Source organism: Arvicola amphibius, chromosome 5, assembly GCF_903992535.2.
Source record: "Arvicola amphibius chromosome 5, mArvAmp1.2, whole genome shotgun sequence".
In the NCBI taxonomy this organism is placed as follows: Eukaryota; Metazoa; Chordata; class Mammalia; order Rodentia; family Cricetidae; genus Arvicola; species Arvicola amphibius.
Window position 1 is genome coordinate 111144172 of NC_052051.1, and position 22290 is coordinate 111166461.

A 22290-nucleotide genomic window follows, 5' to 3' on the forward strand; every position below is an offset into this window, starting at 1 on the left:
CCTGTCCGCACATCAGCTGCCCAATTAACTCCTAAAATACCACCAAGGATCTCCTCTGTACCCAAGATATTACACCCCATTTCTGGATTGTAAGACCTTCCCTCCCCTAGCCCTACCTAAAAGGAAGGAAGCTAATTTTCTCCTTTATCTGCGGATACCTGTAGATTCAGAGCCCTCCTCTCCCACCCACCCCTCCCAGGGGTCCTCTGGGGTGACCTCTCACCTTTTATATACCTCAGGCCCCAGATCCTTAGCAGTTATGTCTCTTGGGTCTCTTCTCTTTTAAGAGTGTACTTCTCAGTTCTACGCTTAGCTGCTTGCCTATGACTCCACGCATGCTCATCTTGCACGCCACAAAAGCCTGCCTAGTGTCAGGAAGAGAAAAGTGCCAGCACTTACAGGGCACTGCTGGGTGCCAGGCACTGAAGGAGGCCCAAGCTGGTAAGTGTCTAGGAAGTGCTGTTAAAACTTCCACTGACGGCCTTGCTCTTCCTGAGGGCAACTTCCTACTGCATGTGATCTTGTTCTACAAAGTAGTCCTGACGGGGAAAACAGTTTCTGAAAAGAGTCCTTTAGAATCAAATCTCAGCTCCACTCCTTCCCTTTGCCAATCACTCAGCCCAGTTGTTGGAAACGGGAAGTCTGATTGGTTTTTTTCCCGGATCCTCTGTCTGGTCTACAGAGGGAATTGGAGCTATGGTTGTCTGTGGAACCTGAGTCGTGAAGCAGTATTGTGGCTCCAGATGGCACAAACACTGCAGGATCCCTCGGCTCAGAAGTAGGTTTTGTGTCCACTCTTCGTCACCCTCCACACCTTGCTTTGGCAGCTAGAAGAAAGCTGACTATTGCTCCCAGTGTTTAAGACTTGAACAGAACATGCATGTAGCAACATCACTACCCAGACTTTAAGAACTCTTCACTCCGTAACTGAAATTTCCTATATAGGAGAAAGCTACCTTAGGATTTTTAGGAAAATTTTAAAGATTTATTATTTTTTATTTTATGTGTACGAGTGTTTTGCCTACATGTATGTATGTGCACCGTGTGTGTGTGTGTGTGTGTGTGTGTGTGTGTGTGTGTGTGTGTGTGTGTGTGTGCGGGCACTGGATCTGGATCTTCTGGAACAGGAGTTACATTTGGGTCACATAAGTTCTGGAAACCCAACCTAGGTCTTCTGCAGAAACAGCATCCCCTGAGCCATCATTCCAGCCCCAGGATGAGTAAGAATTTTTAAACATCATCCCTGCATGTACTGACATGACCATGAAAACCAGAACCATGTGATAGCAACTACACATGTGTGCCAATCCTGTAGGCCCTACTCTTGCCCAAAGGCTTTAATTGGGAGAGAAGTGTAACATCTAACATTATAAAAACAACCACATAAACAATTGTGCACTTATTCCTTTTTCTGCCTACAAAAGTAATCTAAACCCAGGCATAGGGATGCAAGCCCATAATCCCAGCATCTGGAGAGGGAGGCAGGAGGATTGGGAGCTCACAACAACCCTCAGCTATACAAAGAGTTCAAGACCATTATTATTTTTTTTTTTATTTCAGGCCTGATCCACTTGGTGCAGGTCATACCTGACACTGTCACCTGATATGGGATTCCCTCTGTATGCTGTGATTACCATTAATGAATAAAGAAACTGCTTTGGACCTATAGCAGGGCAAAACTTAGAGGGGGAAAACTAAACTGAGTGCTGGGAGAAAGAAGGGCGGAGTCAGGGGGAAGCCATGGGCTGCGTCAGAGATAGATGTGCTGAAACTTTGCTGGTAGGCCACGACCTCGTGGTAATGCACAGATTAATGGAGATGGGTTAAATTAATATGTAAAAGCTAGCCAATAAGAAGCTAGCGATAATAGGCCAAGCCATGTTTTAAATAATATAGTTTATGTGTAATTATTTCAGGGGGCTGGGCAGCCGGGAACCAACAAGCAGCCTCCTTGGAACAGTCACCGAGGCCAGGACCTTGTGGCTAGTTAGGTCACGAGGCTTACTAGCCTGCTACCCACTGCTAATACTCTGCTGAACAGGCAGAAAATGAATCCTAATGACAGCGCTATAGTACATCGCTCAACCCTCATCCTTGAAGCTGCTTCTTACACACAGTAGCTGACACTTATCACAGAGACCCACAACTGTGCAACGTGCAGAGGACAAGCGACTTCAGAGTGCTCAGCCCTGAACGGTATGTCTAGTTCACAAGGCACAGTCTCAGGAGAGGAGGCAAGAGTCAGGGGTGGAGGAAGACTCCAAGGAAACGATGTTTTCTGGACACAGGGCAGAGGCACTATGAACTCACAGTGACTGGGACAGCATGCACAGACCTGTGTACTCATAAGTCCAAGGATGGAGGGGAGGAAGAAAATCGGAAGTCCCGCCTCCAGCTGAGGCCCTATTGGCATGGACTGCTGCCAGGAGAAGGAAAATCAGTCTTCTTTAGGTGTGATACCTTGATGGAGGAGTATCTATGTGTTACTTTCATTATTAATAAAGAAAACTGCCTTGGCCCTTTAAGAACAGAAAATTAGGTAGGTGGAGTAGACAGAACAGAATTGTGGGAACAAGGAAGTAGAGTTAGGGAGAGACGCTTCAGGCAGTCGCGTGGTGAGTCTCCATGCTGCTCCTCTCCGAGATGGACGCAGGTTAAGATCTCTCCTGGTAAGCCACACCTCGTGGTGCTACCCAGATAACTAAATATGGGTTAAAGCAAGATATGAGAATTAGTCAATAAGAGGCTGAAACTATGGGCCAGGCAGTGTTTTAAAAGAATACAGTTTCCGTGTAATTATTTTGGGTAAAGCTAGCCGGCGGCGGGTGGCGGGACGCAGCCCCGCCGCTTCACACTACAGATTGGCGCGCCAACGTGGTGACCAAATCCACGTAAAAACCTGAAAAAGCTTTAAATAAAGGAGAGAGAGAGTTTAACACGGCTTTTTGCTGTTTGCCTGGACATGCTGTAGAGAGATCTCCTGTTTCCGCAATAGCGGCACAAAAAAAAAAAAAAAAAAAAAAAAAAAAGCTGAGTCATTTTAAAACGCAGCTTCCTGTGCTGTGCTGCCAGTGCGAACTCTGGCTTTAAAGCATTTCAGTGGCTTTTATGGACTGGATGTTTGTGTGCCCGCTGGGGATCGGAAAGAAGGTTCTCTGAGACCATGCTCTGAGGCAGGAGTGGCTTTGGCTCTGCTCCGCCATGCTGAACTGTGCTGACCTCAGGCAGGATCTATCGTAATTACCATAATAACAGCGCAGTTAAGGTTTAGACTTGGCTGTAAACAGGCAGTACCGTATTACCCCTGGCGCAACTTAAGATTTTAAGAAGTGGTTAACCTTTTAAGAAATGCTCCTGGATAGTAAAAAATTACAGATTCACAATAGAAAAGATTCAGACATAGAAGGCCTTTAAATGGCTCACGTAGGCTTAAAAGAGAGAAAAAGAAAATATAGAGAATAAAGTTAATGCCTTAAAAAAAAAAAGGTTAAAGTCTTTAAAGAGACAGAGTACAGATAGTTATAGATTAAAAGAAGTAAAGTGATAGAGTAAAAATAAGCCACGTAAAAATGGAAAATTCACAGAGAGTCTGGATTATGTATTTTGTTGTGTTTTCTTTGATTTTTTTGACTGTAAAGGAGCTAAGTACAGAGAGACATTTCATTATATGGGCTGCCAGGCTAGACCAGAATGGACATCTTAACGGTATGACTTCAGGATTTGGATCTAAGAACATGATGCTTTGGAAAAGAGTTTCTTCTTTTGTTTTCACAGAGGACGAGACTCTGTGGATTGCTTCTATCCCAATATGGTATGATAGACCACGCCCTCCTGAAAGGTTGCTGTGAACATCTTCAAAAAATTACTTCACTCAACTGCCAACTGAGAGGAACCTAGCACACAGGTTACACCATGAAAGACCTAAATAACAGCGCCCCCATTCAGCAGGAAGCAGTTTGGAGAGAAATAACTGCGCCCATTTTCCCAAATATTGTTTATAAATGTTCTTTTACATTTAAAGGGGGAGATGATATAGATATGAATTTGCATTGGTATAGATTTTAAGGTCAATTTTGTTATATGTATATGTATTTCTGATCTTGACTAAGCTATTGTGATTGTAGTTCATTTTAAAAACTGTAATGTATAATTAGGAAATATAGGTTGTTAATGGATAATCATTGATAATAGTTAAGCTTGTAGTCATGTTATTAGATTTTCTAGATATGTAGAGATATATTTCAGTTAGGCATTCTTCATATCTTTCAAAGACTGCAGAATATGGCATTTAATGTTTTAATAACTTAGGGTTTTTCATGACAATGAGACACGTCTGCTCCTGGCAGCACCAATCTACTTCGAGAGGAAGATGGGCATCGAAGAGGCTACTTATGGAGTTTGTTAGCCATTTGGGCAAGAAACTGCTCTTGGCTGGACTGTTCCATAAACTGGACACAAAGAACCCGCAGAGAGAGGACTGCTGAACTTGCCTAAAGGTGAGATGGTCTCTCGGGGTTCCTGATTCGTGAAAGAGTCTGCGAGACGTTCTGCAGGACACAGCAGAAAGTGACTGAACTGTCTTTGGAATTTTTCTGCTTCATGGAAATGTCTGCTGGATATTGTGGGCCTGAAGCCCGAAGATGGATGCCCCAACAGTACAGAGGAACTTTGGGTGACTGTCCAGGCAGCGAGTTGTCTCTGTCATTTCTAGAGTTTTATAAGTTACTTATTTCTTGTTTACTTAGGTAGCATTATATCCTTCTGGAGTCTTTGATGGAGTTGAAGAATAAATAGATAGTTATAGCTTTCCTTAGTTATGATAAAAGATAAAATAGATTTAAATATTGTAACTGTAATACTTGCTTGATAACTGTTATATGTAATTTTGCTATGTTAAAGTTGAAGCCTTTCTTTTTTGTTTAAACAGAAAAAGGGGAAGTGATGGAGGAGTATCTATGTGTTACTTTCATTATTAATAAAGAAAACTGCCTTGGCCCTTTAAGAACAGAAAATTAGGTAGGTGGAGTAGACAGAACAGAATTGTGGGAACAAGGAAGTAGAGTTAGGGAGAGACGCTTCAGGCAGTCGCGTGGTGAGTCTCCATGCTGCTCCTCTCCGAGATGGACGCAGGTTAAGATCTCTCCTGGTAAGCCACACCTCGTGGTGCTACCCAGATAACTAAATATGGGTTAAAGCAAGATATGAGAATTAGTCAATAAGAGGCTGAAACTATGGGCCAGGCAGTGTTTTAAAAGAATACAGTTTCCGTGTAATTATTTTGGGTAAAGCTAGCCGGCGGCGGGTGGCGGGACGCAGCCCCGCCGCTTCACACTACAATACCTGATATATCAACCACACTCCCAGAGCAATTCCCAAGCCTAGGAGTAGATGACTGATATGAACTAGACAGGAGGAGGGGGCAGGGAGGGAGGATCTGGGCTAGGGTTGAGGGAGAGGGACAAATATGAACAAAATATACGGCGTGGAATTCTAAAAAATTACTGAGTGCACTATTTTTAAATAATTTAAATTTTCTTAGAGAAAATGTATTGTCTGGGTTTCTGTCCTGCCACCAGGTCCCACAGCCGTTTAGCCCCAAAGAAATCACACAGAGGTCTATATTAATGATAAACTGATTCGCCCATTAGCTCAGGCTTCTTATTAACTTTTACAACTTATATTAACCCATTATTCTTATCTATGTTAGCCACATGGCTCGGAACCTTTTTCAGCGCATCTTCCTTCTTCTGTGGTTGGGACAGAACTGGAAAGGAATGGGCTTCCTCCTTCCCAGAATTCTCCTGTTCTCACTGACCCGCCTCTACTTCCTGTCTGGTTGTCCCACCTATACTTCCTGCCTGGCTACTGACCAATCAACGTTTATTTAAAATATGATTGACAGAATACAACTGTCCCACACCAAAAATGGACTTTAAGTGGGAAAGGTTTAAGATGCCCTGATCTAAAGCAGCAGTGTGTTGCGTGTGTCAGGTGTGTTGCATATGTTGCATGTGTCACATGTGTTGCATGTGTCGTGTGTGTTGCATGTGTCGCTTGTGTTGCTAGAGTGTCACTCAAGGCCTGATGCTCTAGGCAAGCACTCTAACACTGAACTAAGCTCCTAAACCCCTTAATTTTGAACATTTTTAGTTACACACATTCAGAAAACTTGGCAACTTAGAATGTCTAATAGGCTATGAATTCTATCCAGGGCAGGAGAATTTAATAAATTCAGATACATTCTGTTCATCACTTTGCTATCCAATCTCTGGCACAAGGCCAAGGTTACCTAACGACGTGAAGGTAGAAAGTCTACCGTGATGCCAAAGAGAGGCATGGCTACCTCTGCTGTGTGGTAAGAAACCCGAGCCTTTGTCAGTCCATTCAGCAGTCACCCGTGGAAAGCCCCACACAGAGACTGGCAAACTCTGAGTCCTTTATCACACAAAATCACCCACATGGCAGCTCACAACCATCTGCAACTCCAGTTCTAGGGGACGCCTTCCGACCGCACAGGCTCCTATGTGCCTTGGTGTGTACCATACACATCCAGATAAAACGAAGAAGAAAAGAGAAATGTCTTTGAATTTCTGTTAAAATAGTGCATTTTGTTCACGTACATGCACACTGGCACATACACGTTCACAGCACAGACACATAACACATGCACATACATACCCACCTACCCACACATACAACAGAAAAGGAGGGATCTGTTACTTTCAAAGTAAGCGGTCTCCAACTCAGCAAACAACTTACTAACCAGCAAATGCAAAGAACATGAAAGTTCTTTAGTTTAAAGGTATCACAAATCATGATTTCTTACTTTTAAGACAGCTCTACATGGCTCCATAACAATGACCCCTAACTTTCATCTGGTGTGTGCCGTGTGCACTAACCTCTTACAGTGTGATACTGCATTCAGCCTGCACGGGAATAAGAAGCAGATATGTTACCAATTTCACCCCACTGACAATAAAACTCAGGCATAGAGTTAAACGGCTTGCCAGAGGTCACCAGGGAAAAAACGAAGGGGCTGCAAACCAGCCATTAACACTCTCCAGCACTTGGGAACTGTCCACATTTGCCAGGCATTTCTATCTTTGAGCCTCCGGATCCCTGTGACACGAGTGGGGTGACCTCAGCAGCCAGTTTGTTTTGTAAATGGAGAAAGCGTGACACCATCACCATGAATGACCTTCCCAAAATGCAAACAGAAGGCAGAAAAAGAGAAACCTACATTTTCCCTTTCCATCTCCCACCAAGGAAGTTGCCCTTCCCAGTCAATAAAAGTATTTTCATCATGCATTGCTGAAATGTTAGTTGTTTAATAAATAATTCTAGGTTTAAGATCCAGGTTGCTAAAAAAGTTACCCAGCCCGGGCACCCAGGGCAGGGCTAGTCTGATAAACCCCAGACTTCCTGTCTTCCTCAACCAGTTCATTTCTCTGTTTATGTCCATGCTGCCCCAACCCAGGCAGCCTTCAGAGACAGACTGTCCTCGGGCAGTCAAAATCAACAGCTTCTCCCTAATATGTAGTCCAAAACTGTATGAAAGCTGAAGGTTTTGTCTTTAATGCCAAGACGCACGTGAGGACTGGCCACCTAGTAGCCCATCTGTAAGACAGGACCCACTGAGTCCAGCCTTCTGCTCCTCTAAATCCTCTCACAGCATGGTGGGCTGGTGTCTCTGTGGGGGTCTGAAGGAAAATGGCTCCCATAGGCTCGTATGTTTGAACATCTTGGCCTTAGCTGGTATAACGGGGAAGGATTAGGAGGTGTGACCTTGCTGGGAAGATATGTCACTGGGGGAGGGTTTTCAGGTTTCAAAAGACTCGTGTATTTTCCAATGTTGCTTCCTGTTTGTGTCTTATCTGTTTGCTTCAACGCCATGCCTATCTACTGCCATGTCACACCATGACAATAACAGACTCCTATCTCTCTGAAACCGTAATCACAATTAAACACTTTCATGACCACAGATGCAAAACTTCTTAACAATAATACTTGCAAACCAAATTCAGTAACACATTAGGAAGATCATATACATTATGAACAAGTGGGCTTCATCCCAAAAAAGGCAAAGTGGGTTCATAATACAGAAATCATTAAATATAATATACCATATAAACAAATTCAAGGACTGAAACCATACTTAGTTGTTCGATAGAATGCTGAAACAGCATTTAACAAAGTTCAACATGCCTTCATGATAAAAGTTCTGGGGAGTTTATGAATAGATGGAACATATATCAAAAGAATAAAGGCTATATCTAACAAACCACAGCCAACATTATATTAAATGGAGACAACCTGAGAGCATTTCCTCTAAAATAAGGAGCAACACAAGGCTGCCCACTCTCCCCCTCTCATTCAGTGTAGAGCTAGAAGTTTTAGCTTTAACAATTACACAAGAGAAAGACATAGAAGCTACAAGGAAATAAAAAAATCAGACTATCCCTATTTGCAGATGATAAGATAATTTACTTAAAACACCTTATTAGAAAACTCTCAGGCCAATAAACACGTCCTTCTAAAGCTCCAGTCTCGATTAACCTCACTCTGACACGCAAGAAGCAATTTCCTGTGATAACGTCTACGCACACTGGAATCTCCCACACAAGCTGTCCCGTGGTGTGTCCACTGCTGTGTCACAACTGTTATCCCGCCACCCAGTGCTTCCACGTCTGCACAGAAGTGTACCCTTTACTTCATTATCACGAACAGAAACGCTGATGCTACTGAGCAAACAACAGGCTCTGAATACATTCTTATATGCTTGTGTACACAAAGCTGTGCATACAATTACAGACATACAGCATTGTTCCAGACCCCAAAACACCCTGACATTCTGTCTTAGTCAGGGTTTCTATTGCTGTGGAGAGACACCATAGCCACGGCAACTCTTACAAAGGAAAACATTTAACTGGGGCTGACTTACAGTTCAGAGGTTTAGTCCATTATCATCATGGTGGGACATGAAAGTGTGCAACAGGAAGTGAACTGTCACACTGGCGTGGCTTGAGCATATAAGAGACCTCAAAGCCCACCTCCACAGTGACACATATCCTCCAACAAGGCCACACCTGCTCCAACAAGGCCATACCTTCTCGTGATGCAACTCCCTATGGGCCAAGCAGTCAAACACACGAGTCTAAGGAGGCCACACTTATTCAAACCACCACACACTCAGAACCTATTTGTTTGCAAATAACTGTTCCAGAGCATAGTTTTAAAGTATCTTTTTTAAAAAAATGACTTTCTGAGAAATTCATGAAAATCTTCTTACCTTCCTGATAAACAGCGGCTAAGTAGGAAATAATGTAGAGTCGTGATAGTGACGGTTAAGTACCGGTTATTCGATTACTGGGGAAACACCCATTGTCTGTGCCAACAGGACAATGTCACCTAGCTCGCTCGCTCTCTCTCTCTCTCTCTCTCTCTCTCTCTCTCTCTCTCTCTCTCTCTCTCTCTCCTCTGCACCTAACCCCAAGCAATAAGTAAGAAGGATCACTAACTAGTTTTTACCTAGAAAGAGTCAGCGTGTAACAATAGGGATTCAGGACAAAGCAAAAAGGATTTATTAAAAATAAAAACCAAAGAAAAAGTCCATGTAACGCATACTCTAAAACTATGCCATGAAAAATTATTCCTGACTTCTCAAATAAACACTTTCAAAATAGACAAATTAAAAAAGAAGAAGAAGAAATGCATGGCAGTGATTATCATTCTGAAAAGAAGTCCCACATGGCCATTTCTCATACGAATTTTAAAAAACAGACCTGGCCTGGAGAGACAGCCAAGTCTGAGAAACAGCCCTACACAGGTGCTCAGGACAGAGCTAAGAAGACCTAACTTGAGGGAAGGGGCTGGGAGTGTAGGAGATAGGCAGGGCAGCCAACCTAAATGGTCTCAATAAATCCTGGCCTCTCCTTCCATGATCAGCTCTCGGTCTTTCCTTTTTCCCACGCTGCAAGCAAGATGGGGTGGGAGAGCACCAAGGCAGGAATGAGGAGGGGAGAGCAGACACAAAGATCCACCATCTGGGACCTGGAAGGCCAGTCCCGTTCTGAGTCCTGTCTCCTCACCTGTGGACCACGGCCCAACACTCTAAGGGAAAGCCAGTCTGTGAGAGCTTATGCCACCTTCACCACTCTCTGCTGCCCTTTCAGGAAGGCTTTCTGGGGGCAAACTGAGGGGGGGTAAATGAGTGTGTGCAGAGGGTCAACCAGCTGAAGCGCTGCTCAACAGACCCAGGGCCTGGCGGAAAAGAGCAAATGGCAAGCAGAGTGAGCGTGTGAAGGATGCTGTAACGTCACGGCACTAACCTGATCCTGGATTCTCGACACTCTCTGTACTCGGGAAGGCACTGTAGCCTACACTGGGAGTTTTCAAATGTCTGAATAACTGTGGACAATTCCATAAAGCTCAAACTATGCCAGTTTCAGGACCATGAGGATTTGCTCTGACTCCCTCAGTCACGGGGATCTCAGTCCAATGCTACAAAGTCAGGACAGCTCCCTGGCTTTTAACCTGCAACCCTAGAGAAAATATCTAAAATTCGGGGTTGAAAGTGATGCTGGAATGTATGTGCTCACAGAAAGTCTTCTAGCGATCTATCATTTGTGTGTGTCAGGGGGAAGAGCACACCTTACCTTGCTCGAACAGATCACTACCAAGTTCTCAATGTTTCAAGGCAATAGATGGACACTATATACATATATAAATGATCATTTTTCTAACATAACTGGAAAGCTGGCATATTACTTAAACCCAGAAAAACCTAAAAGAGCAAAAGAGGGAAATGTCCTTTTCAAATTCATCAGCATATGTCTATAAAGAGAAACATTTTCCTGCTCAGATTAATTCATACTATCAACACTAACCCACTAACGCCGATCATTCCACAGTGGCTTGACTGGGAATCCCACTAAAAAGGCCTAGTGTCCTCCCTCAGGGTTTCCCAGTCAGTAGCTACCACCCACGAGGTCTGGTGTGCACAGTAGTTAGGACCCATGCCCCGGTGTGAACACTAGTTAGGACTCATGAGGCCTGATGTGAACAGTAGTTACAGCCCATGAGGCCCAGTGTGAACAGTAGTTACAACTCATAAAGGCCTGGTATGAGCAGTTATGACCCATGAGGCTTGGTGTGAACAATAGTTACCATCCATGAGACCCGGTATAAACAGTTTCATTTGCAACATCTCGAGACAAGGAGGAAAGCTTGGCCCTAATTTACAAACAAAGATGCATACTCAGAGAGGGTGGCTTGTCCACACTGACAGTGCTGGCAGACGGGAAGGAGACTGGCAGCCAGTCTAAATACGCCTCTCATCCCACTATATCCCTTCCAGTAATGTGGGCTGGAAAGAAACATCTTCGATGAGATGTCAGCTTGATGAGGGTCAGAAGAGGCATCCAGGCTCTCCACTGAGAAGTCGTCAGCAGGGTTACCTCTGAGCAGAACTCTGGAGCTCCTCTAGCAGGCTAGGTGGGCTGGAGCTTTCCAGATAGAGACATGAATAGCAGGAATGTGGGGCATTCAAAACTTGGAAGCAGTCTGGCTTAACTGGACAGCAAGAAAAGAATGAGGAAGTAGCAGCATAAAGAACAGAAAGAATGGGAGAGGAAGGAAGAGGTAATGAGAAGAGCTGTGGAGACTGGACAGTCACAGACATTGCCAGTTTGTCAGACCCGTGTACCTGAGAAGAGTCTCTTGTTCCCGCTGAGTATAACTCACACTGCCTCAGTCACCCCTGGGATGCTCAAACAGCATGTGCACGGCACCATGTACCACCACACCACATCCCAACTTCCTCATCACTGCCCTAACTGCATTTCCCACTGCCTACTGCACTAAATAGTGAGTGCATGCTTATGCCTCTCCTCCTGTGCCCCAGACTGGTGAACAAATCCAAGCTCCACTCTCCTAAGATATATTGGTCCCCAGTAACAGACTCCTGCTACAAGCTGCTTCAGTGAAGAAGTGTATTAGCTCAGCCATGAGGGAATCCAGGGGCAGGGAGAGAAGACTCGGGGCAGTTCAGAGACACCACTGTCACTTCTTCTATCTCTGCCATCTTGGAGTGGCTGTGGTCTTCAGGCTGTAATCAGTAGCTGTAATCAGTAGCCAATGGCTCCGGTGATAAGGAGGGAAGTGTGCGTGGTAATGTGCTAGATGGGAAATTGAGCCTCACTTTCCCAGAAGCACTTTCACCAGCAAGCTTGCCTGTGCCTGTTATCCAGCAGGAGTCTGTGCCATCCTTCACTCCAAGGGCAACAGGCACACCTTTAGAGCAATTATCCTCCCTGCACTGGGGTAGGGCTGGGACCGAGTTCCTCCCAGGGCTGCTGGCTGCAGCTGGGTGAGGAAGGAAAGAGGTGACTCGTGGGTGCTGAAGGCTACCAACCAAGTGCTCTACCTCTTGGGCCATGGCCTTACATTTCCACATTCTCCTAGATCTTAGAGCCCCCCCCCCCCAATAAATATCTTCCGGATTTTATTTTCTCTCCCCTTCTCGATTACTGTTACCTTAAGTTGTGCCCTTCTCAGTCCTTGACTGCTTCAAGACACACCTCTCAGAGACACCTGAAGACTTACTAAGGGTAATGGTGGGGAGGATTAGCATTTCCAAATTCTAAGTGAGAAGCAAATATATTTTAAAATTATTATTATTATACAATTATTATATAGTATATATTGTATATTATATAAGATATTATATATGTATCACTTATTGCTCTTACATGCCTAAAATCCTTTTCCAGATTTCACAATCATTCTATGAGACAGTTATCGTGTTCCTCTACATACAGATGAGGAAACTGTGGCTGCCTCAAGAACAGCTGTCCACATGGAGAAGACAGGACATGAACACAAGAACAGCTGTCCACGTGGAGAAGACAGGACATGAGCACAAGAACAGCTGTCCACGTGGAGAAGACAGGACATGAGCACAAGAACAGCTGTCCACGTGGAGAAGACAGGACATGAGCACAAGAACAGCTGTCCACGTGGAGAAGACAGGACATGAGCACAAGAACAGCTGTCCACGTGGAGAAGACAGGACATGAGCACAAGAACAGCTGTCCACATGGAGAAGACAGGACATGAGCACAAGAACAGCTGTCCACGTGGAGAAGACAGGACATGAGCACAAGAACAGCTGTCCACATGGAGAAGACAGGACATGAGCACAAGAACAGCTGTCCACATGGAGAAGACAGGACATGAGCACAAGAACAGCTGTCCACGTGGAGAAGACAGGACATGAGCACAAGAACAGCTGTCCACGTGGAGAAGACAGGACATGAGCACAAGAACAGCTGTCCACATGGAGAAGACAGGACATGAACACAGGGAGCACAAGAACAGCTGTCCACGTGGAAAAGACAGGACATGAACACAAGAACAGCTGTCCACATGGAGAAGACAGGACATGAACACAGGGAGCACAAGAACAGCTGTCCACATGGAGAAGACAGGACATGAACACGGGAAACACAAGAACAGCTGTCTACATGGAGAAGACAGGACATGAACACAAGAACAGCTGTCCACATGGAGAAGACAGGACATGAACACAGAAAGCACAAAGAAGGACTAGAGACACCCACACAGCCCCAGACAGGAGGCTGACCTGGGCACTGACTGTGAGCCCACGCTAAGATGGAAGCAGTGGGATGGGGAGAACAGTCAGTTTTGAGAAGCGATATCTGATGTAGCCAAGACTGTTTCTCAAACTTGCTTCTAAAGGAAGGGCAAAGTGGGGAGAGAATCGTGTTACACAAACAGTCTCTATGGTTAGCTCAAGAGCCTGGCCTTCAGGCAGGTCATAGTCTGTGTGGAAATCTGGACTATTTTTTGGTTTGTGACACAATCTCACTGTGTGGCTCCTTGCTGTCCTGGAACTCATTTTTGCAGATTAGGCTGGCTTCTAACATGCAGCAGTGTTCCTGCCCTCTGCCTCCTGGCTGCTGGGATCACAGGCATGCGCAGGACTCTAAACAAGCCACTCCATGAGAATCTTGGAACTCAGTGTACTGACTGCTCTATGTGGGGCTCAGAAGGTGGCCTTTCTAAATCCGCTGCAGAATTCAGTTTCACTCCCTCTCCAGCCTCGACTGGCTGACCCCTCCCTTGCTGTCTGACCTCTCTGCTACTGTGCTATTGTCCCAGGAGGCTAGGCTGGGAGAGCAGAGACACTACCACCCAGCACTCCTTCAAACCCTGCCTTCTCCACCTTCCTTGTTCTGACTCCCTCTAGGAGTGTCAATCTCCTCTGCTAGGAAACAGACTTCTCACATTTTGGAAAAACAGCTAGCCCTTTCAAGCCTGCAGCCTCTGGAGGAGCCATTCCGCCCTGGGGGATCTCTTCCAGAGTGTTTAGTCACAGAGAAAGGTATTAACAATGGATGGCATTAAGTAAGAATGGCTGTTTCACTTAAAAAAGAAAAGAAAACAAACAGGAAGTGCACACACAGCTCAGGGACATAGGAATGCAAATCGTTCTTTTCTGTTTTCCTTTGGAGACTGGTACAGACTCTCCAAATTGTAGCTACAAGCTTCTTGAGTCACAAGTAAACAGACTGGTTCCTGAACTTAACACACCTTGTCTTTGCCTAGGACATGTGATAACAGGTGTCCCTTAGCCTTAAGATGTGAGACGTAGAAACAAACTGCACAAGAGAATAGCAGCTGCTGCGTCCCAGCACAGGGCGACCAGGGGCAACAGGTATCAGCTTTACAGGGGTCGACATGCAGACCTAACACTCTGCCAAGCAGCCTCAGAGAGACAGGAACACAGCCAGAACTCAGACTGGTCACATCTTACCGGCCTGCAGACAAATGCCCCCCCACCCCCATCAGACAGAAAACAAAAAGTTTTTTTTACAAAACCCCAATGATTATTAAGGCTGAGAACAGTACCAAATCAGATTTACGCAGCTTCAAGAGTAAAATGAACAGAGGGCAATCTTTAAAAAAAAAAAAATCAAAGCAGACAGAACTCCCTAATTACGTGGACACACACCGTGGTACTAACCAACAGCATCCTCAACTGAGACAACGGGAGACAACGAAGGAGAGCGAGATTCTCCAGCCATTCCTGAAATCTGCACTTCTCCTAAAAGACTCAAAGTGGAAGGAGAATGCGCTATTTAACAGAGAAATAAAAGACCTAAGATCTGAGAAGTAGAGGCAGGAGGATCAGAAATTTGAGGAAATCCTCATGTACAGCCACTTTGAGGCCAGCCAGGACTACAGGAGTCCCTGTCTCTCACCCCCCTCTCCCCACCCATTCTACAAGAAAGGAGAAAATGGCGTGACTCATGTTTTCTGCAACAGCTGCCAATCAGCTCTTCAGTGTGCCACCCGCACTGAACCTTCTCATTCTCTGCCCATCATCAATATGAAAACGAGAGTATCTCGGCAACAGATTTTCACAGAGAAACTCTTTATTCTGCAGTCTTTTCTAGTAAAAATCAAATGGCAAAGGAATGTCATTATCTATAGTAAAGATTTTCAATATAGCCCGACTAACTGCAGCATTCCATTCTTCCCTCCTATTCAAATTACAGTTAATAAGCATCTATTACATGAAGCGTACAGCCCGAGCTCCTGGAATCACAGGCATGGGCTCGCAAGCTACAGGAAGAGACAGAGAGTCCAGAAACGCTTGGAGTGTGTTGGGGTGCCGAGACAGGGATATATGAAGACGAAGATGGGCACCCTGCCTTAGTGAGGCTCAGCTGAGACACTTGATTCAAGTCTTGAAGCCTGGCTCAGATGAGGGGGTATTTAGGGAAAGGCAAAGGGGTACATATATAGCAACCAGCAGGAGTCGCGTGCACAGTGCCCCAGGAGGGTCTGGAATGTCTGAGAAGCTGAGAGAAATGCTGCCTGGCACAAGCAGGCCACTGGTCAGGCTGGAGGTTAGGAAAGAGGCGAGAGCCGGGCCAGCAGTCTCTGCTGCTCAGCACATTCGAGGCACAAGGAATGTGTAAGGTGGCTATTTTATAGAGGGTAGAACTGGGGCTCTGAAGTGACAAGTATCTTTCTAAAGCTCCACAGTCTACTTATACTAACAGTGTAAACGTCACTTACAGGATCATTCCTTCAACCTATGTTTGCTTAAAAGGTCCCTGGTTTTATAAGTTAGACGGCAGATATCAAAATATATCAGTACTCACATACATATGCTTAATAGAATTTATGAAAACATTTCTTTTCACTCCCTGCCCCTGCCCCAGACTTCTGAGACATTTCCCTTTCCAGTCCAAGTAAAAGGAAACTTAGACATCTTCGTGAGATGCATATACTTTAAACCTCAACTACGACTGCTTTCTTCTGGTTCCCTGGGAAGTTTCTGATTGAGGGTGACAGGACTTGTAAGGATCCTCAGGATAGGCAGGACGTAACAGCACTTAACAGTGAATAGATCAACTGTACTGGATAGCGGGTATGGCGCAGCTCCACGTTTAAAAGTTAATAGGGGCAGGAGAGAAGGCCCAGAGTTAAGAGCACTGGCCGCTCTTCTAAAGGACCAGATTCAGTTCCCAGTGCCCACGAGGCAGCTCACAGTCATCTATATAACTACGGTTCCAGGGAATCCAACACCCTCTCTGGCCTCTGTGGGCACCAGGAGGCATCCACATGGTACACACACACACACATATGCAGGCAAAATACTTAGACATATAAAACAAATAAATCTTGTTTTAGGTTAATGGAATTCCTAGCTTACTGCCAAGTTAGCTTCATTAATTTAGTCATCACCTCTATGAAAATCAAGTACCTCGCTATGCAGAGTACCAAACCCTGCCAAAATGAAATACTAATCTTTTTCATATTTGCATAGCAATTCTAAGGGCAAAATTCACAATCAAACCTTATGACTTTTTTTCAAATCTTTTGCTCCTCAAATCCAGAAAAAATAGTTTGAACCACATTCAAGTTTTGCTTTGGAGAAGAAAAAAGGAAAGTACTGCACCTCTCCCTGCCCAGAGAGCCACAAAGGGCCTCAGGAAAGTTTCCCAGAACAAACACTACAAAAACTGAGGTCAACCACAGGAGAAAGTCTTCCTTGAAGAAGCTGAAGAGATGGCAGCAGAGAGCAAACAGCCAAACGCTATTGTTCTGGCGGGACCCACAATCGATAGTGCGTAGCTTATATAAATCTCAGATCAGACTCAAGCAAGAGACTGAATGAAAAGAACTTCCTGCCTGTCAAACGAGGTTACGTCTAAAGGAAGAATGTGAATGTCGAAGTAACACTAGAATGGATACAGAAAAATAGTCTTTTATTGTTCTAATTACTTTTTAAACAGAAATCATTTTCTAGTCAGGTGATAATTGTGACCACACGCAGCTATCACCCTTGCACTGAAGTGCTCTCTACCAGAACACAATTTTCCCGCCTTTATCCACATTATGAAAAAGGACTTTATAACTAACTCTTCAACTCATAATCTGGTACTTAAATAAACTGAAGGAGTACTTTCCAATTGGTGCACACGGAATAATGTCTTATCAGCCTTCTCTCACATGTCTACATGTGATAGCTACAGTTAGTCTTCCAACAAAATGCCCTATTTTAACAGAAATTCAAAGACATTCTTCTTTCCTCTTTATTTTATGTGATGTATGTATGCAAACCAAGGCACACAGGCGCCTGTGGCCGTCGAAAGGCGTCCCCTAGAACTGGAGTTGCAGATGATTGTGAGCTGCTTGTGGGTTCTGGGAATCAAACTATGGTCCTCCTCAAGGGCAGTTAAGAACTCTTAACCACCGAGCCATCTCTCCAGTCCCAGCTCTCGTTTACTTTTCAGATTTTTACAAGGAAAGTCTTAAGTAAACCACATAAGGATCAGTAAAATCGCTTCTATTTAAATAAAACAGAGCCTAGTGTGGTGGCTCCTGCCTGTTCTGGAATCTCCCTGTCTAGAAGAATGAGGCAGAAGACTGTCACAAGCTCAAGGCCAGTTTGGGCTACAGTGTGAGATCCTGTCCAAAAAAAAAAAAAAAAAAAAAAAAACATAAAATGTGTGAATAAGTTTAACGCAAAGCCAGTGGTTCTTATTTGATTTTTAATAGTTGTTCTATTTTCATGTGTGTTCATGTGTGTGTTTGCCTGCATGTGTGCATGTGTAGCAGGTGCATGCCTGGTGCTCTCAGCGGTCACAAGAGGGCATCAGATGCCATGGTGGTGCCCATTTCACTTGAGAATAAGAAAAATGGGTAACTCAAAATCTCAAAAAGCACTTTTCAAAAGACTTTTGTTTATCATTATTGTATGAGTGTGTATCTGTGCACAGTGGGTGATGAGTGTGTGACAGCACCAAGTAGAGGCCAGAGGACAACTCTGTAGAGTTTCTTCTCTCCTTCAGACTTTGTAAGAATTCCAGGGGTCAAACTCAGATCCCCAGGGATGCCAAACACACATCTTTACACCGAGCCAACTCATCAGCTCTTGAAATGTATTTTAAAGCCAGGTGGTGGCAGCGCACACCTTTAATCCCAGCACTCAGGAGGCAGAAGCAGGAGGATCTCTGTGAGTTCCAGGACAGCCTGGTCTACAGAGTGAGTTCCAGGACAGCTTGGGCCACACAGGGAAACCCTGTCTTGAAAAAAAAACCAAAAGTTCTTTTAAAAATTAATCCATAATTTTTGTTTTAATTTCAGAGGAAAATGAGCTAATTTATGTTGCTTAACATTGTGTTTATTTTCATTTAATTTCTGAGAATAATTTTGTTAGTATAAAAATACAAAAGGAACAATAATTACATCAAGGACATAAAGTTAAAACTCGGACTTTTCAAACAACATATGACCCTAAAGTCCTGGAAGTACTGAGTATGTGCTCAAAGCATTTGGAAAAATGCTTCAGTAACAGACGAGGGATAGAATAAAGTCGGGGACCAGTCTTTGTGCACCATCAGCGGCCACGATTTTTGGTTTCTCTCCCATTTTCACCCGTTTTCTTATTTTCCTTCCAATACTTAGAAGAGAAGCATTTCCTGCTATAATTGCTTCAACTACAGTTAAACTTTTGTCAATTTTCCAAGCGTTAAACCTCAGCCACGCTGCTGGAAGAACTCTAAGCTTTTTCTCTTCATGGCTACCACAAACCCTTGAGTCTTTTTCATCTGATCTCTGTGTTTCTAAGACCTGAAGATTGGGCATTTTGTCTCCGCTTTCCAAGAGAGGTGGACAGGCCTCGACCCCCCCAGGAACACTTGGACCTTTCGGCAACTTTGGTTTTAACTGGTGATAGCCGAAGTCACCAAGCAAACACCCCAGAGAGAACACTGTAACAGAGGCTGTGGATTACTGGCTGTGAGTTAACTTGTGATCTAAACAGGAGCTAATTTTATCAAATTAATATGCAGTAGCTAGGCCCAGAGAGGTGGCTCAGCAGTTGAGAGCACTGGCTGCCCTTCCAGAGGACCAGGGTTTGATTCCCAGCACCCACATGGCTTACAACATCTGTAATATCAGTTCCAGAGGATCTGTCAGTCTCTTAACACATGTATGCAGGCAAAATACCAACACACATAAAATAAGCAAAATTCAAATATACATATAGAGTAACTGACACTTGTATGCCATAACATGGGAAGGGGAAGAGAAAGGTTAAATAGCCAGTTCTCTATAGCATAGCCCACATGCTCAAACAATGTCTGAGGATCACTTACACAGGGTGCTTTTGCAAGCCTCACACCATTGGTAAACATACAAATGCTTAACTTAGTACATACTACAGGTAGCTAGGTCCTAACGCACACATTTTAAAAGAGGGATAGTAGCCGCAGATAATGTGGTTAGCTCCAGCAGACAACATCTGTGTTGCACACACGGACATCAAAATCACCATGGCATGCTTTTGTGACACCAAAAGAGGCCAAGCTTGTGGCAAAAATGATTACTTCCAACGAAAGCCTGCTTTAAATAGTGTTTAGTAACATGGCGCTCAGCCAAAAGAACACTATTTTGAAGCTGTTGTTGCCTTTGAATCACTCACCAACCTTCAACCCATTTGTAAAACAAGGTAAATATTATGGGTTTACTGGAAGTAAGTATGGATCAGGAGCTGGGACTCACGTTTCTTTAACAAACTTATTCTATTTGATCCCGAGTCTTGGCTGCTCTCCTGACAGAATAATCTACGCAAGCCACAGCTGACAGGGGCATGGCTTTCAAGATTAAATGGGGAGCTCTTGCTGCAGACAACTTGAGACTCCAGATACATTTATCCTCTGTGCTTCAGAAGGTCTCTTTGCCGCTTGTTATCAGGTCGTAACTTATCCTTCTGATTGTTCCCACTCCTACACCAGGCAATCCGTCTGCATCGCCAAGAACTGTTTTTGTTTTTATTTTGGCCTATTTTGTTCACAACAAAATCTCCTATAGTACTGGGCAGTAAAGTTTTGTTTCCCCGTTTTCCTACTGAGCGTGGATGTGTGACTAAGCACATAAAGAAAAGTTAAAAATATAAAGCAAACATTGTCCCTCTAAAAGACTGTTTGATTGCTCTTGGGAAAAACTGAAAGATGAAAATTTGATTGAATTTGCTTGTTATATATGCTGGGGAACACTGTTCAAAACGATTTCCCAAAGGAATGGGTTAAGTGTTTTAGCTTTAATTGGTCACTTTGGCCTTTCTTCTGCAAGAGGATTACACCATGAAATTCTAATTCTGTATGCCCAAACTGGCAACATCCACTAAAAGGCTTCTAGCCAGGAAGTTTTTCTGGTGGGCGTAAAGGTAATCAAAACAGACTGCAGCTAGGAAATGCCCAGAACCTACCTCACGCGGGCAGCTTCCGAAATGACAAGACTAGGAGAGGCTATAGGGCATCACGGTAAACTCGATCCCCAGACCCACAGCTTCCGGACCCGCGGAGGTGTGGAGGGGAGCACGACATGCAGACTCCACCGCTGCCTTAACTAAAATGCCTCGGTGGTTTAGTACGGAAGGAAAAAGGCAAACAAAACACACACACACACACTGGATTCCTATCTGCTCGGAACTGTTGGAAAAGAAAAACAAACGCGCAGGCGCATCCTCAGGTTGTCAGGTATTTAAAAAAAATGTACTCATTAAAATTAAGGAAGTGGGTCGGGTGCAAGCTCGTAGGCTTTCTGTGGGTTTTCTAGTTTAGAAGCAGCAATACATTTTTGATGACTACAAACAGGAGCAAACCGATCACAGATTTGCTTTGTGAGATGTTTACTTCAATGTGGAGATAAAACCAGCTCGCTAGCGGAAAGAAAATTGGGAAAACGTAGCATTCTCCAGCTACAAATCCGAGGAACACAATCACAACAACCAGATTAATGTTTCAGCGAGAGAGTGCGTTAGTTTACTTCCCCCAAGAATACTATCAGGGAAAATGGGGGTGGATGAGGGAGGAAGGCTTCCACAAAGCCGAGAAGCACGCCTCCAGCACCCGGGTGGGGAGCAGCCTGTCCATTCAATTTTGCGTCTGTCTGGGAGCTGCGAAGGGCCTAAGAGCTGCTGAGGGAGCCAGGGAGTGGGCAGAGTCGCCTGGGCTGTAATTGCTGCTGGAAGTTGGGGCGTCGAGGACCCTTCGAGACACCAGTTACTTTTCTAAAGCATCTCCAAGTTAACACAGCCCCACAGACCCCTCCTCTGTCTGAGGCCGGGACTGCTGCTCCGCTTTTCCAAGGCGGCCGGGCTGGACCGGTGACAGTCTTGAGACAAAGCCGCGGACCCCCAAGTCGCGGACCCCTCACAGCGTCCCGGCTGCACCTACCTTGATGCCCTGCTGCTGGGTGGTAAGGGTGAGCTTGGACTCGTCCAGGAGCAAAACTTCGCAATAAAATTCTTCCGGAACGGCGCAGAAACAGCCCATGTCGGCTGAAAGCTTCTCCAGCCAGGCGAGAGCAGCGACCGAGGTGCCCGCCGCCTCCTCCCCTCAAGCGCGAAGCATTAATTTATTGTACGCGCCGCGGAGAGGGCGAGAGGCGCGGGTCTGGGTGGGGCCCTGGGAAGCGAGGTTTGGGGTCCTGCGGTCAAGCCGAGAGCACCCCGAGAAGCTCGGAGAAAGGAGGCGGGAGGGTGAGTGCGCCGCGGAGCGTCAGGGACCTGGAGCGGCTCGGGAAGCGCCCGCCGAACTGGGCGCCGGGAGCGGCGTGTCCCCGCGCATCCTGCGGCTGCGGCTCCTCTTCTAAAAACTGGGGCGGCGACCTGGGAACACAAGAGTCACCTGGTTAGGGACGGACAACCAGGGACACGAAAAGGGTGGGCCGGGCGCTCCAGACCCT

At 45.1% G+C, this 22290-nt stretch overlaps 1 protein-coding gene across 1 annotated transcript in view; it reads right to left on the reverse strand.

The window, feature by feature from the left end:
- The window catches only part of Epb41l4a (erythrocyte membrane protein band 4.1 like 4A), a 194161-nt gene extending 172283 nt beyond the window's left edge, over positions 1 to 21878 (reverse strand). Inside the window, exon 1 of the mRNA XM_038330967.1 lies at positions 21780 to 21878. Within this exon, the coding sequence (XP_038186895.1) occupies positions 21780 to 21878 (99 nt within the window). The remainder of the gene's footprint in view (positions 1 to 21779) is intronic.
- Positions 21879 to 22290: the final 412 nt, after the last annotated feature.